The sequence below is a fragment of the Amphiprion ocellaris genome, chromosome 6, assembly GCF_022539595.1.
Source record: "Amphiprion ocellaris isolate individual 3 ecotype Okinawa chromosome 6, ASM2253959v1, whole genome shotgun sequence".
Classification (NCBI taxonomy): Eukaryota; Metazoa; Chordata; class Actinopteri; family Pomacentridae; genus Amphiprion; species Amphiprion ocellaris.
The window spans coordinates 29,271,214-29,285,859 of NC_072771.1; the positions used below are offsets into that span (position 1 = coordinate 29,271,214).

The window sequence follows — 14,646 nt, forward strand, 5'->3', positions numbered from 1 at the left end:
GAGCCTCTACAATGTATCACAAAGTTACTAATGTTATTTATGTGCTGATATGTGCAATAAATTTAAAAAAAATTTCATGTCTCTTTGTGAGCTATTCTCCCCTGCATCTACATGCAAAGACAAGCTAATGATCTACTGGCTTTAATATAATATGATAAACCATTATGTATGGCAACAATCTTCTGATCCAAATATTGGTGACAAAACAATTAATTATTTCCCAAAAACTTCAAAAATGACCTTAAGATACCATGTCAAAACATCAATTTAGGCCTAAATTACAGGTTTAAATACAAAAATCTGCCAGTTATGTGTCTTCAAGAAAGCATAAGGCACCATTTCAAGAAGTTTAATGACACAGGTGCTGCTACATTTGTCGTTGTAACGTTTCACCCTGAAATTTAAAGTTGGTGGCAGCTGAGACGCACAGTTGTTATTCCCTCTACCATCATTTGCCGCCACTCAAGTCAGGTATTTACAAAACCTCCAGCAGCTTTGACATCGATCTGGCAAACAGTGCTTTTTCTTATGTGTATTGTTGCACACACAAAAGCAAACAGGTCCACGGCTGAATGCTTTTCAAGGTGTCTGCGAGGGCCTCAAAGGTAAAAACCCCCATTCGTCTGGATCTGAAGTCGTATCAACACGCCATGAGATGTTTCCTGCAGATTTATTCTTAAACTCCCCCTTTCTTCAATGAAGAATGTGTAAATCTGGCCCTGGATCTGGCAGCAGTGCATGTGCACATATGTGTGTGTTTTTAAGTGTGTGTGTCCCATGCAGTCATTTCAACAGAGCAATCATTCATGTAGAGGAGAATATACACTTATAGGGTTTAGCTCTGCCTGCAGGTGATGATGGACAAGGCTTTCAGGGAAACAAGTGAGGGATGGAAGGAGAAAAGAGGGAGATGGATGGAAAAGAAGGACTGGAACAGAGGAATCAATAAATCCTATTGTATAATTTCTTTCACAAATGTAGGCTGGAGATAAGAAAGCGAGCAAAATAAGAAAGGTAATTCATTTTGAAAAGGGTAGGATGAAAAATAAGCTTTGTTATACAGTATGTGGCTGCTTCATTGTCGCCCAGCCTGGGCACAGAGCCATGGCTGAACAGTCCATTAGCCCAGAAGAGAAAGAACCTCTTAATTGCCTCCTCTCTGTTCCTCTTTCCTCCATCTTTCTCCCCTCTCCAAACCCCGCTTTCTGCTGGCTGAGAGGACAGGTACAGGAAACACTCATTCATTAACAACCTGGAGCTCATTAGCCTCAGTGAAGCACTCTTCAGAATATGTGCAGTTCCTCTCAGGGCAACTGTGTGTGTGTGTGTGTGTGTGTATGTGTGTGTGAGTGTGTGTTTGTGAGGAGGCGAGAGGTGAGGGGGGCTAAAGGGTAAGGCAGGGCCAGAGCAGGGGGGTGTGCTGGTTCGGTGACCCGGGGTCCTCCAGCAGATGATGAGAGTGCTGGTGAAAAAGATCTTAACAACATTAGAACTCAATGAAGCATGTCACCTACCAACAACCAGGAGGTGGGCGCAGACATTTCACCTTTGAGCAATTTTTTTACACCATTTTTCTTTGATGACCTGGATGGAAAAGGTTGCATTTTTTATTATTCTAAGGATGAAAGTGCTATTTTAACCTTAAACAGCATTAAAAGAATATTTGCGTTCTTTAAATTCCTCCCCAAAATACTTTGTAGTTCTGAACGCTACATTGCCAGCTGCATAGGCAACATGTGTTACATCTTTGCGTTCTCATCACGCAACGACATAAAAAAGTCAAGTCGAGTTAGAAAAGTTCAAAACATGATACACAACACCCTGCCACCCAGCTTTCCAAACACACCCTGTCATTTATAAGATGTCAGCCTGCCCTCTTTGCACTGGTTGGACAGCAAGCAGCAGAGTTGTGTGCCTTTATTGGCTTTAAAAGATAATGACATGTCTACTGCCCGCCTCTTACCGCTGATCCAGGGTCAGCAAGTTCCCAAGCCTGAGCTTGAGGTCCAGGTTTGAGATCGTGGCTTGGGGAAAACTACTCTCGTATTTGTATTTGTGGCGAGGAACAACAGAAAGGACACTTGTGTTTGCGAGTTTCCTGCAGGAGGGTTGAAACTTTCTCTCACAACGCTCGAGTATGAGAATAAATAGCCGCCACCCATGCAGTTGACAAGGCACTCTCACTCTTTCACCATCAGTGCAGCGAGCTCAAGGCCACATGCCCCTTTTCATTACTCTGAACAGGCCAGCTGTATTATAACTACAACCAATTTCCTTGCAGTCTATAAAGCTGTCAATCAAAATCATACGGAATAGGGACTGGAGGTGGGGGGTGCAGGGGCGGAGCTGGGTGGGCTGTTGGGGAGGGCTGCAGGGCTCCAGACCAGATGTCAGGAGTTTTTACACTGCAGGACGTGTCAGAGGGAGTAAAGGGGAGATGATGAGGAGGAGAGAGAGGGGAGGAAGGGTGGGAGGGGAGGTCATGTTTACCTGCAGGACAATCAACTCACAGCAAGACCACAGCAATCTCATGTTTTTTTTTTAAGTTTCCATTTATTAAAGTTATGAACAAAGAGACAAATAAGTTATATTTTTATTTGTTAGAATTCTATCAGTGTTTGAACATTAATATTTAGAGAGCTAGTACAATTTTTCTACTTTCATGGCTAGCCTTTGACAAACCCATAGAAACAGCTGTTTCTCTCCTAGGATCGGAACATAATACTGAAGGGGAGGTGTCAGTGTTGTCTCACAAGACAGTTAGCAATGAAAGTGTGCACCTTAAGGCTTTTTTCTGTTATGGTATATCATTACATATAAACTCTTTAAAAATATACTTCTGTCAAATACCTTGACAACTACTATGTACACTACAAAAATAAATTTTCATATAAATAAATTATATGGCATACATTTATCTTTGTAACTGAAAACAGCATACATCCACACCAACCGAGACCAAAATGGCAGTCTGGAAGAACCAATGATTTTTTTTTTCCTTTTAAAATCCTCTAAGAGCTATGATGAGACCTGTAGTGTAAAATGTTATATACTCTTTTTTTCCTATTTAACATTAGTAAGCACTTTATACAGATCAAACTCCATTATGTAAAAACATTAAACTGTAATAGTGTTTTTTTTCAATAGACATAAAAATCCCTGCATTTTTTATCCACTGGCATCACAACAAAGAAAGAAAAAACAACACATTTTATATTACAAAAATATAAATATCGCAACTGAACGAAAACAAACAAAAACAAAACATTTAAAAATGAATAAAATAGTTGCCAGCTATGATTCTCTCCGCTACTGCCAATGTGACATCGGGAGAAAACAAAACGAAAAAACAAAACAGAACAACCTATTTCATGCAAGCAGCTGATGTAACTCGGAGAACAGGACGAGGACAAATTGCAAAGACTTCTGGGAAGAGCTGCAAGTGTTCAACAGGAAGTGAGAGTGTAAAGGTGGAGTCTTGGGTGGGGGGGGAGTGTGTGAGGGGGGCTAAAGGGGCCTGGGGAGATTACAGGGGAATGCATGCTAGCATAGACACACATGCAGATATAAACTGGCCATTGCTGGTGGAGAGAGCGGCTGGCGGTGTAAACTCTGACCCCTGAGGCTCTGGGCTGTGCAATTTAGCAGTTGAGGGGAGACGTCCAATTAGTGTCATGGCATTATGTTGTGGATTTTTATGAGCTGAGGTCAGTGGGGACAGCTGTGGCCAAACTGGGGCCAGTTGTCTTTACTGTCACAAAAAGGAGAGCTTAGACAGAGGGAGAGGATGGACTCACACACACACATAAATGATTATACATACACACACATTGTGACACACATGGAGCACATATTCAGGCTATATAGGGCTTAGCCCTTAGCAGGCTGAATGGGCTAGCTTATTGGATGGAGAAAAAGAGCTACTTTAGGTGACATATTCCTGTGAATGAAGTATAAACGCAGTCAAGTGCCATGTTGAATTGGGTCATACAGTATACAGTCTGAGTTTTAGCTTATCCACAAGACACAGCCATTTAGGGTGAGGAGTTAGTGCCCTGTGTTGACCCTGTTCCAGAATCAGTAATGTGAATGTCCCTGTAAAGAAAAAGTGAGTTTCTGAGGTGGGTTTACTGCTCATATGTCAGTATACAAGACAGAACCTGTTTGAGCCTGCTAGGGTTAAACAATACATAACCTCTTACAGTAAAATACAACCAGAGATCAGTCTAAGAGACAGTGATACAAAGCTGAGAGCAGAAACAGGTTCCAATGCCGAGGCGATAACTAAAAACAAAACAAACAAAAGAAAAAAAAAACAGCTTTTAAAATTTCTTCATATCAGCTCATCTTAAATAGCACGCATGGCGTGTCAAGTTAAACAGTAATTGTTTCATAACTACCACAGGTTTGTGATAAAAAAATTAAGTTTTCCAAGCGTACCTTTATACAATAATACTCACTCACACATGAAGACGGACACACACACTCACACACACCATAGCTTTGTTTGATAATTCCAACAATTTCCCTCATGTTTTAAATGAGTGTAAATGTTAGTCTGTTCTGAGGATGTATCTGATGTATAGGCCAGAAAATAATGGAGCTGCTTCACATTGTACAGCCCTACACACACACACATACACACAACATGCTCACACACACACGCAAAGACAGATCACTTCTTTTGTTTTAAGAGACATTTGCATAGAGTTATGAATGTGTATTATTTAAAAATATTTTAAGCAGCAACAGTGAATGCTGACAGGAATTTTTTGCCTAGATGAAGCTTCCTAATGGCACAGATCCACAGATAAGTGAACAGTAAACAGAGATCTATCTCTCTCTCAAACACACACACACACACCTACATTTGCACATCCACACACACACACACACACACACAGACACACCATATAAAATGGCAGCCCCAGTCTGTTAACATGAGGAGCTGTACAGCTCCTAAAATTATACCTACTTTTTGTTCATATTTACATATGTATACATCTTTTAAATATAGAAATATCTAAGACAATAGTCCACTGGGTTACAGTAAGAATGAGCACCATTATGGCAACACTGGCAAGTTTCTGCTGCTTAGGATTGGGGGCCAGGTTGGGCTATGCTGGGCTAGGCCGTGCCAGGCCGGGTCAGCTGCTTAGTCATACAGAGGAGTCCATCTTTGGCCGTAGTACTTCTGTTCTCCAGAACTGGAAACAAAAAGAAGATTGTATTGTCAGTAATTTATTTAAAATAACAGACATATCTTAAAGAATACTGGTATCTGCTCAAGCTGAAATGGTACCTCAGCTAGCCCGTCTGCCACTGTTGCTCTCAGCTGCCTCAAATTCCAAATCTTGCAGCTCCATGGCCTCCACCTTGACTCCTCTGGCCCCTGTGTGGGTGTAGAGTGGCACATGTGGGTCCTGAAAGGCAGACTCTGGCTCCTCTTGCCCTGATGGGCAGTAACTGTCCGCTGCAGTGTATCCTGGGTAAGAGGAAGCAGGGCTCTGGCCGGACAAGGGCGGGGGCGGGTGAACGGCGACGGTGACAGAGGCCGACGCTGTTACTGTGGTGATAGGTTGGCAGTACGGGGTGGGGTTGGGGTGGTGGTGTGGGAGGTGCTGGTTAGGCTGTGGGTTGTGGGAAGAGCGGCCTCTGTGGCCTGCTGAGTGTTCTCTATGGCCGTGTGAGCTATAATGGCCCCCAGCCTCAGTAGCAGTTTCAAAAGCGTCCGTGCGCGGTCGGGCTGGGGGTGGGGCCTGCCAGTGCAGCTGGCTCTTGGGGTCCCTGCTGTTGTTTCGCTGAGTCGCCCCTTGTTGGGGCCCAGAATCACAACCCTGAGAGGAGACAGACTGTAGAGCGAAACAATGAGATACGCATTTCCAGAATGTCAGAAACACAAGAAGTAATGCAAACGGGATCGTATATGCAGGGGGATATTTTCTTACCGAGGACACTGTATAGGCCGGAGGATCAGGCTGTCTGGCTGAGCGCCGATGCCCCGATCCTGCCCTCCTTTCCTCCTCTGTCCTGGCTGCTCTGCCCCTGCTGGTTTGGAGGTGATACTGCTGCTGCTGCTCCTCCGCTCGAGTGTGTCCTCTGTGTGAGTGCAGGTTGTAGTTCTGCAGCTCCTGGCTGATGCCGGACACTGTGGTGTTGGAGCTGTACTCTGAGTCTGACGAGTCTGAAGCTGCACCAGAGGTGTTGGTGGCAGCAGTGGTGTAGTGAGGACGGACCGAGAAATGGACCACGGGAGGAGGGGCCTCTGGAGAGGGGGTGGGTAATCGGCTACGACCGTCAACTGGTGATACCTGAGTGGTGAGAAGAGAGAAGAAGTTGAAGAAGTTCTGTGTCCAAACAACATTACCAGCTGCATGGGTGTCCTAGATTCCTTGTTTCTTGCATTTATATATTTTCACATCTTACCTCTGGATAGGGTCCAAAGTATGACAGTAATACTGGAAGAAGGACCAATCCATTCAGCACTCCGAGGATTGTTAGGATGGCTAACACTGCAAAGAAATACCTGCAATACAACCCACATCAAAAAAAGAGTTCAATATGGAGCTTTAATACAAGGTGTAATTAAATGCTGCATGCAAAACAACATGTTCCTTTCGCTTCCTCTGTGACACAACATGGAAACATTTACTAAAAAACAGAAGATGTAGTAAACACATATGGGGGAAAATCCGTGACAGGATGGAAAAACAAAAAGAGCAAAACCATCACAGACAGACAGAGCAGGTGATGAAACAAAGAAAATACCTGCGCCAACCACAGAGGTTTTAGACGTGGGGAGACATGTGCGAGATCAACCATTCACACATGCCCGGAATAATACTTCCACAAAGACACCAGCCACTCCCCAAACAAACACACACATATATATAAACCCCCAACAGACAGGCAGGCATGCACTGTGGGTTTTTTTTCTGAGGAGCAAAACAGAAATGTACCTTGTGTGTTTCTAAGTCCTGCCAAAGAGGGTTAGTCTTAAAGAAGCCGCAGAAAGAAAAGAAAAAGGGGAAGCGTAATTAGCCGGAGCTGGTTAATTCAAAGGCAGGGGAGGAAAGGAAAAGAAAAAAAAAGAAGGGAGGAGGGGGGTTATTGGGGGCGAGGGTACTCTCTCTTGGGTGTGTGGTGTATAAGCAAACATGGAGAAAACAAAGCAGTGAGGAATGTGAGGGGAGGGGGGCAAGGGGTAAGGGAGGGTAAAAAAAAAGGGAGGGGGGTGAGGGGAACATTGGGGCATGGGGGGGCACAAGAGGACAGGGGCCTCTCTCTCCTCTCTGGCTCAAAAAAAAAGGGAGAGAGAGAGCGAGAAGCAAACAAATGAAGTGAAGGGTATAGAATTTAAACAATTTAGTCTAGGAAGAAGAGAAGGGGACCCTCCGAGTACCACCCCTCCCTGGCCTCTCTCCCTCTCTTTTATTTCTTTCTCTCTCTTCTCTGCCTCGCTTTTCTCTCCCTTCCTTCCAGCTAAGCCCCTGTGAAATTCCCGGCCACTCCACAATCCCCTCCGTCTAATTAAATCTCCAATGTATCAGGTAAGACCCCCCGATCTCCACTCTAAATCTCTCTCCATCCTTCTCTCTCCAATGCAGCTTCCGTCATTTGGGAAGTCTTTTCTCCCCATTGGTGGAAGTTCTTAGGTTATCAGGGACACACTGATGAACCATGAATCCCATTGTGTTACTCTTGACTGTGCTGTTTGTGAGTATGTGTGTGTGGGTGTAAATAGGGACTAACTGAGGTGTAGATGCTTTGGTATGCTGTGCAGCTGGGCCTCAGACTAAGTTCACATTCATAACTAATCCTTGCGTGTATGTGTGTGTTATATTGATATGTGTGTGTGCAGAATGGAGGGCACTGTAGGGAGGAACATCCACAAGTGAGGAAGAATGGTCCCTGTCCACACAGCGAGGCTGGCCTCACCTACACGACACTGGAAAACTGAGTGTCACTGTGAAACCGGATGGAAACTAGCAAAATGTGCAAAATGAATTCATGACAATTTGGAAGTTTTGGTAAGCTACAGTTGTGCTGCTCCTCCCTGAAACTGCATTTCAATAAAAAGTTTATCATTTTTAAAGAAAATACTAATAATATAATTGACGGGAATCTGTTAGAGATATAATCTGTAGTACTTTATTTTACTTCACTCTTGATTTGTATTTATATTTAACCTCTAAACCCCAAAACTCACTAGTGAGTATAAAAAAGCCAGAGCTAGAAACTACTGCAAAAGCAGAAGGTATTGTCAGATTTCTAACTTTTCATAGGTCTTTCATCAATCTGTGATGAGGTGCTTTATTGGGAAATGTAACCAAATCTAAGCTAAGTTAACCTACCATTTTTTAGATGATATGCCAGGTTGGTCGATGCTTGGTTTATTATGGCAGTACTTTAACATATAACAGTGACAAGCACCCAATCAGCAGTGTGGGTGTGTTTAGCACCATTCTTGGAGTTTGTAGAAGGAAGTAACTAGTGGTAATCAATAGAAAGTGATCACATGTTTGGTGTGATTCATGGCTGATCTACAAAATACTGAAGAAATCAAAATTCTACCGAGTTGGTGTTTAAAACGTTTTGAGAGCAAGCTGAATTTAAGTCTTTGGTAGTAAATGGGCACTGACAGATTATAATTATACCAATGATTGGCCTTTCGTTTGCTCTCTGGTAAAGCTCTGTCTGCCCGCAGACACACACACACACACACACACACACACATCATACTTCACAGTATTTGAATCCCACCCATTCTTCATCTGCTTTTATTAGATAATAACTGTTTCTGTAAGTCGAACTGAAATAATTGTGTCATCACCATGGTTTGCATTTCCACACACACCAGGAGGGGTGCATGCCACATCACCTTTGGACGCACATATAGGCACACACATGTACGCATGCACGCGTGCGGCCCACATACCAGGCTAAGTGCCCCGTCGGGCTGTTTAGAGTAAAAACATTCACAGGGCTGACGGGGAAAGTCAGGGAAACATTTCTTTCGGCGCAAGCAGAAAAATACGAGCAGAGGCTGTTGTTATTGCACCGTCTTGGGGCGCTGCTTTGTTTGCTCAGACAACAGCAGAACCTTTAAATGGAGGCCCGGGACTGAGCCAGAAACCAGAGCACACCACTGGAGGTGAGGAGAGAAGGTCTATAGGCCTCTACAGTTTGTGTGTGTATGTTTGTATGTGTTTCCCTGAGTGTGTATCTGTGTGTGCACTCACAGGCAGGCACGCCATCATTGACCCTCATGATTACAGGGTCAGGGAGCAGGTTGCCGTGTTTGTGTGTGTGTGTGTGTGTCTATACGAGGGGGACTATGTGTGATTGTGTGCATACATGAGTGCAGGCCTGCACAAATGACATAGTTTGTGTGCTTGCAGATCACATGGAGTTCAGGGTGCCCAGTTCTTAAAGGAGCAGGCCAAGCAATTTACACGGCTACCTCATCTAGCTGAAACCAAGAATGTGTGCGAATGCAGCCATGTATGACCATAAGATACTTAAAATACATCACTAAGCTCAGTGGAAACTTCTCATAACACTCCAGGCTTGAGAATGTACGGAATCGTTCACATTCGTCATTTATATGGCAGCTGGTCACTACCTTTTCTGTCTGATGCTTAGGAGAGATCAGACACACAAAAGGAACCACCGACACAGAGCCTCCACAGTGTGTCGGTTTTAATTTCCACTTCTCCTGTCTTTCCACAACTGCACTCTTGCTGCCCACTCTGTTACTCCTTCCCATGCTTATAAATGTCTAGCGAGGGCAGTTAAACTAGTTGAAGGAGATTACAAAAGCCAGAGGTCTTTCCTGCTCTCTCTGTCCCCTTCTCCCCCTCACTCTCTTTCACGTTGCTTCCCTCTGCTTCTGTCTTCTCCCTTCTAGCCCTCTGCCTCCTCCTCCTGCTTCTCCTGACCTTCAACTCTCCATCTTTCCCCTGGTTTCCCCTAAAATGTCAGGCATGAGAGACATTAAGGGGGAGAAGAGGTGGATGAAAGAAAAAGACACAAACGGGGTGGAGGACGGAGAAAGATAAAGGCCTTTTTTATGAAGTTTCTTGGAGATCATCCCCCAGAAATGGACAAAAAAACAGGTATGTCAACGGTAGCTGGAAAAGGGATGAGGTTTACAAAGAGGGAGGCCAAAATGGAGATGCGGGTGGAGGGGGGAAACAGAGGAAGAGAGCAGCCTTCATGCATGATTGGTGTCTCAGGTAGATTCTTGTGTGACATACAGGTTGAGGCATGGTCTCAGACGCCACATAGATGCCACATGATAACCCTTGTAAGCACAATTCTCTGTGGTTTCTTATGAGGTTAGATTCTGTGCTCACCTGACGATGAAGTCGAACTCAGAGCCTGCAAGCATTAGGACACCTAATAAAGTGGAAAAGGCTCCATCGAGCACCGGAGCAAACATGTGCTCCAATGCCAGTACTGCCCGCTTGTGTCGATCCCCTATGGCTGTCAGGAATGCCTATGACACACACAAACACACACTTTAAGTCTCACTGTCAAAGGAGTTACTAATTCCAGGACCTTAACCATAGAGATTCAACAATAAACCTTTCACTATTTCATTAACATTGCCAACAATTCCTGTTATAGCATTTGGTATCAGAAATTTGAAACGGAAACACATACTGATCCTAGTTATTTATGTATTTTTGTATGCCTACCAGAGCCACATGGACGGTGAACTCCACTCCGATACCCACAGAGGCGATGAGAATGACAACAGGGACGGCACTCAGCTTGATTCCCATCAGCCCCATGAAGCCAAACAGCTCCACGGTCATGAGAGAAAGCACCAACACCTGTGGACAAACAAGGAGTTACTGTTAGAAAGGAAAAGCAGCTGCTTAATCTATTTGAAACGTGGTTTTAAACCTTAAATCACACGTGTTGGGAAAGAAACGAGTTTAGGATGATTGCCGAAAATAACAACAATAAGCTGATGTGCATAAAACAATATTTATGACTGATTTATGTTCCACAACATCCCTGCTTTGGTATAAATTGTTAAGTGCTTGCTGTAAGTTTTAAACATCAATTAGTTTTTCTCCTCTGTGTGGACACTAATACCTTCTATCAAACTGGTAAGACAATATGTATCAAGCTACTATCATAATGTGCAAAATTAAAACTACCTGTAAGCACAGTGGGTAAAAATGTAAATATTCTACTTTATTGTTCTATAATTAACAGTTCCTCTTTGCATGTGCTGTGTAAATTTAAACCTCGATTTTGACCGGGGGGCAGTAACACGTGAGGGTGACACAGTATGTGCGATTGTCTCTGTCTTGTAGATGTGTTAAGTAGCAGCCATACATGTGGGTCAAATGTGTGTGTGTGTGTGTGTGTGTGTGTGTGTGTGTGTGTGTGTGTGTGTGTGTGTGTGTGTGTGTGTGTGTGTGTGTGTGTGTGTGTGTGTGTGTGTGTGTGTGTAGGCTCCTGAGCAGAGCAGGACAGGAACTCTGAGAGTAAATGCCATTATCAGCTGACGGGTGTCAGGTTACATGAGGCCCAAAGCCTTTGAAGAGGGCTGAGGTGGGCAGGAGAGGTAACCGTGTGCACGTATGTGAGTGCACATACATGTGAACAAAGCACAGAGGATGTGCATGTGTGTTCACAAAAGGTATTTGTTTTTGGTGTGTTCGTCAAAATGTTTGCACTTTATTCTCAAGTGCATCGTGGGTGATAAGATGATAAGTGGGAGGATAAATTGAGAAAATATTTGGACAGATTTTCAGGAAATTAAATTTGCAACTAGACTTGACTATTTTTGTCTTTTCGGGGGAAAAAGTATTTATCTCTCTTTTATAATTAGCAGTTCTACACATAGAAGAAAATGTAAATCAAGAATTGAAATAAGAAGCAATTTGAGATCACAAGTGATCCCTCTAGATGTAACTGAAACTCATTCTGATGCTAAGTGTTATGAGCAGTCGATTAGAAACAATCTGTATAAATCTAAACACATGGCACAAGATTTAAACAAAGCCTCTGTATACATAGTTAGGATGGATTTCAGGCAAATGGCTACAAGGGTTGGAAATGGCTTGAGGGTTTGATGTAGCAGGGCCGGCTGTGGTCTGGTCCTTGACGCCTCTCCATAACTTGTCTTTTGATCTTGCTAGTAAAGCCTGAAGGATGAACATGAAGTCCCCTCCTCCCTTCTTTAAGGGCTCGGGTGGCCCGGCCACTGCCTGTTATAAAATACAACCCACCAGAGAGAAAAACCAGATTGCTCTGTGTATGTGTTTCTGTGTGAATTATGTACCTGCGTGTTTACACATTTGGACTGTATGTGTGCAAGTATATACATGTCCGTGAGCCCTCAAAGTGTGTTTGTGCGTTCGCCTGTGTATGTGAACGTGTGCCTGCTTTGTAGCCTCAGAAAGTCCTCTTGTGAGAGGAGCCGGAGAGGATGAGTGTGGAGGATGGAAATAAAATCAAAGTTTTTATAGGTTTAGAGTGGGAGACTGTTGCCGGAGCAACTTTGTGTCCTCTTCCCATTTATTTCAGCTTTGGTCTCTGGGAGTGTTGAACTAGACTAAACAGACTGGCCCTAACAAAAAAGCACAAGATAAACACTGGTGGCTGGGGCTACAATAACACACAGCAGCCCCTTCTCCTTTCTGACTCGCTTCCTCTGACATGCATTCTGGACCACACACAAAAATCAGGAAATAACAGAAGGAAAGCAATAAAAGATTCTTTTTAATAACTGAAAGCTTTCACTCCATGTTAAGGAATGAGCTTGTTTGTGACATGAAGACTAACATATCAGACTAGCAAGATATTATACTTGTTCATAGCTTTCTAAAAATTATCTCTCAGAACATCTGCCGTAGTTCATGGATATATGTCTGTTTCTGTATCTCCTCCAGCACTTACTATAATGCCAGCAGTCCACGGGTTGAGCAGGAAAAGGGCACAGACCAGAAAGGTGCAGGCAAGCACAACACTGATGGACAGCAGAAGCCAGTGGCGTAGACTAACGTACTGTTCCCAGAACAGGAAAGGGTAGCCATTAGGGTAGGAGGGCAGGCCTTGTCGGCTATAGTTGCTGCAGATGGCCCGCACGCTTTCGATGGCCTCCACAAACTGTGGCGTCTCGCGGAGCCCGTTGAGGTAGAAGGGGAACTGTGCGTATTCGATGGGCTCAGCAGCCGGAACTGGATGGAGAGACAATGAGAGGGAGATGATTTAACTGCAAGTAACAAAGTGAAACTACAATCACCACTTCTTTTTAAATTAGATCCGATGATGCACAATTGATGAGGATTTTGCACTTTGTGAGCTTGTAAGCAAAGGCCACACAGGCCTGCAAGGTGGTAAAATTGCCAGACTGCTGGATGTAATCGGATAAATCAACAATGGCAACAATGACATTTGCAGAGGATATTTGGTCATTCTCATTAAACAGCATTAGGTTTTGATCATATCTACAGAAATAATTCTAGACTCTTCAGCCAAACCACCCAGGCACTATCAAGGCTTTTCCTCTCTAATCCACACTTGTTCCAAGAGAAGTTACATCTGTGGGCAAGTGTGTGTGTGTGTGTGTGTGTGTGTGTGTGTGTGTGTGTGTGTGTGTGTGTGTAGTGGGGGTTGGGGAGGAGTGTGAAACAGAGCTCCATTGACTCAAACCCTAGCCAGTCTGTGGCCCAGCCTGGCTAATGAGGGCCTATCAGTTCCAGACACAGCAGACTGTCAGGGCTAACGTTGATTCACGGTAATTACAATGTCAGAATCACTGCCATTACCACACCCTAAACTTAGTACCGCCACATAAAGCATAATATAGATGCATAAACACGTATACCTGCCTGTCACTCAGCTATGAAGTCATACTTGATGCCGACAGAACAGTGTATTCATTCAGAATTCTGCTTTCGGTGTAATTAACAACACATTGCTGCCCATGACAGCATCAAAAGATCATCCTGCAACTCTACATCTACCGAACAACCTATCTTTTCACTTTAAAAACATGTTTTTGGGCTGTCAGGTGCTGGTGAGTGTGTATTCTACAGTAACTGTAGGGTCAGACAGGAGCTCTTGTTAACATGGTATGGCCCATTATAATCTCAACTATAAATTTCCATTGGAACACCAGTTGGCTTTTGGCCAACACAGATCTGCTCCAGGGGGGCTTCCACACAGCCAAGCACTTCATGCTGCTTATCCAATCACATTACCCCCCTGTCCAGGGCTTCCTGCTTGTTATCCAATTGTGCTTCCCACCAAAACCTAGTCTCCCCTTGTTAGCCAATCATTTTCCTCCCCCGTGGAGCACTTCCTGACTTGTACCAAATCACAGGCTAGAATCAAATAACAACATGACTATACTTTTTATGTGACTTTCAGTCTGTGTGTGTGGTAGCGAAATGAGAACAGGGTGTGTGTTGTGTTTGGGGTCACTGAGTTTTAATAATGTATGCGTGTGTGTGTGAGTGTATGTGCGTGCGTGTGTGTATGTATGTGTGTGTAATACTAGGGCCCCATGGTAGTCGGGATTATAGCATTCACCACAGGCACTATTAGAAGAACAACAATGAGTTGTGTTTTGGTCTACAGCTTTGCAATTTGAGCTCACACATGCACAAATGCACA

General features: G+C 43.9%; 1 protein-coding gene and 1 long non-coding RNA gene across 3 annotated transcripts in view; one reads left to right on the plus strand and one right to left on the minus strand.

Moving 5' to 3' along the window:
- Positions 1-2,533: 2,533 nt before the first annotated feature.
- ptch1 (patched 1) overlaps positions 2,534-14,646 on the minus strand; it is a 54,041-nt gene continuing 41,928 nt past the window's right edge. For both annotated transcript variants that reach the window (XM_023282452.3, XM_023282451.3), the window contains exons 18-24: positions 12,925-13,205; positions 10,704-10,841; positions 10,359-10,501; positions 6,427-6,526; positions 5,949-6,311; positions 5,303-5,852; positions 2,534-5,207 (exon numbers count right to left, since the gene is read on the minus strand). In XM_023282452.3, coding sequence (XP_023138220.2) covers positions 5,304-5,852; positions 5,949-6,311; positions 6,427-6,526; positions 10,359-10,501; positions 10,704-10,841; positions 12,925-13,205 — 1,574 coding nt within the window. In that variant the 3' untranslated portion in view covers positions 2,534-5,207; position 5,303. The remainder of the gene's footprint in view (positions 5,208-5,302; positions 5,853-5,948; positions 6,312-6,426; positions 6,527-10,358; positions 10,502-10,703; positions 10,842-12,924; positions 13,206-14,646) is intronic.
- LOC118471149 (uncharacterized) lies at positions 8,911-11,185 on the plus strand. The gene is made up of 2 exons (XR_008602040.1): positions 8,911-9,154; positions 10,707-11,185. It is a non-coding gene; the product is annotated as an uncharacterized LOC118471149 (long non-coding RNA).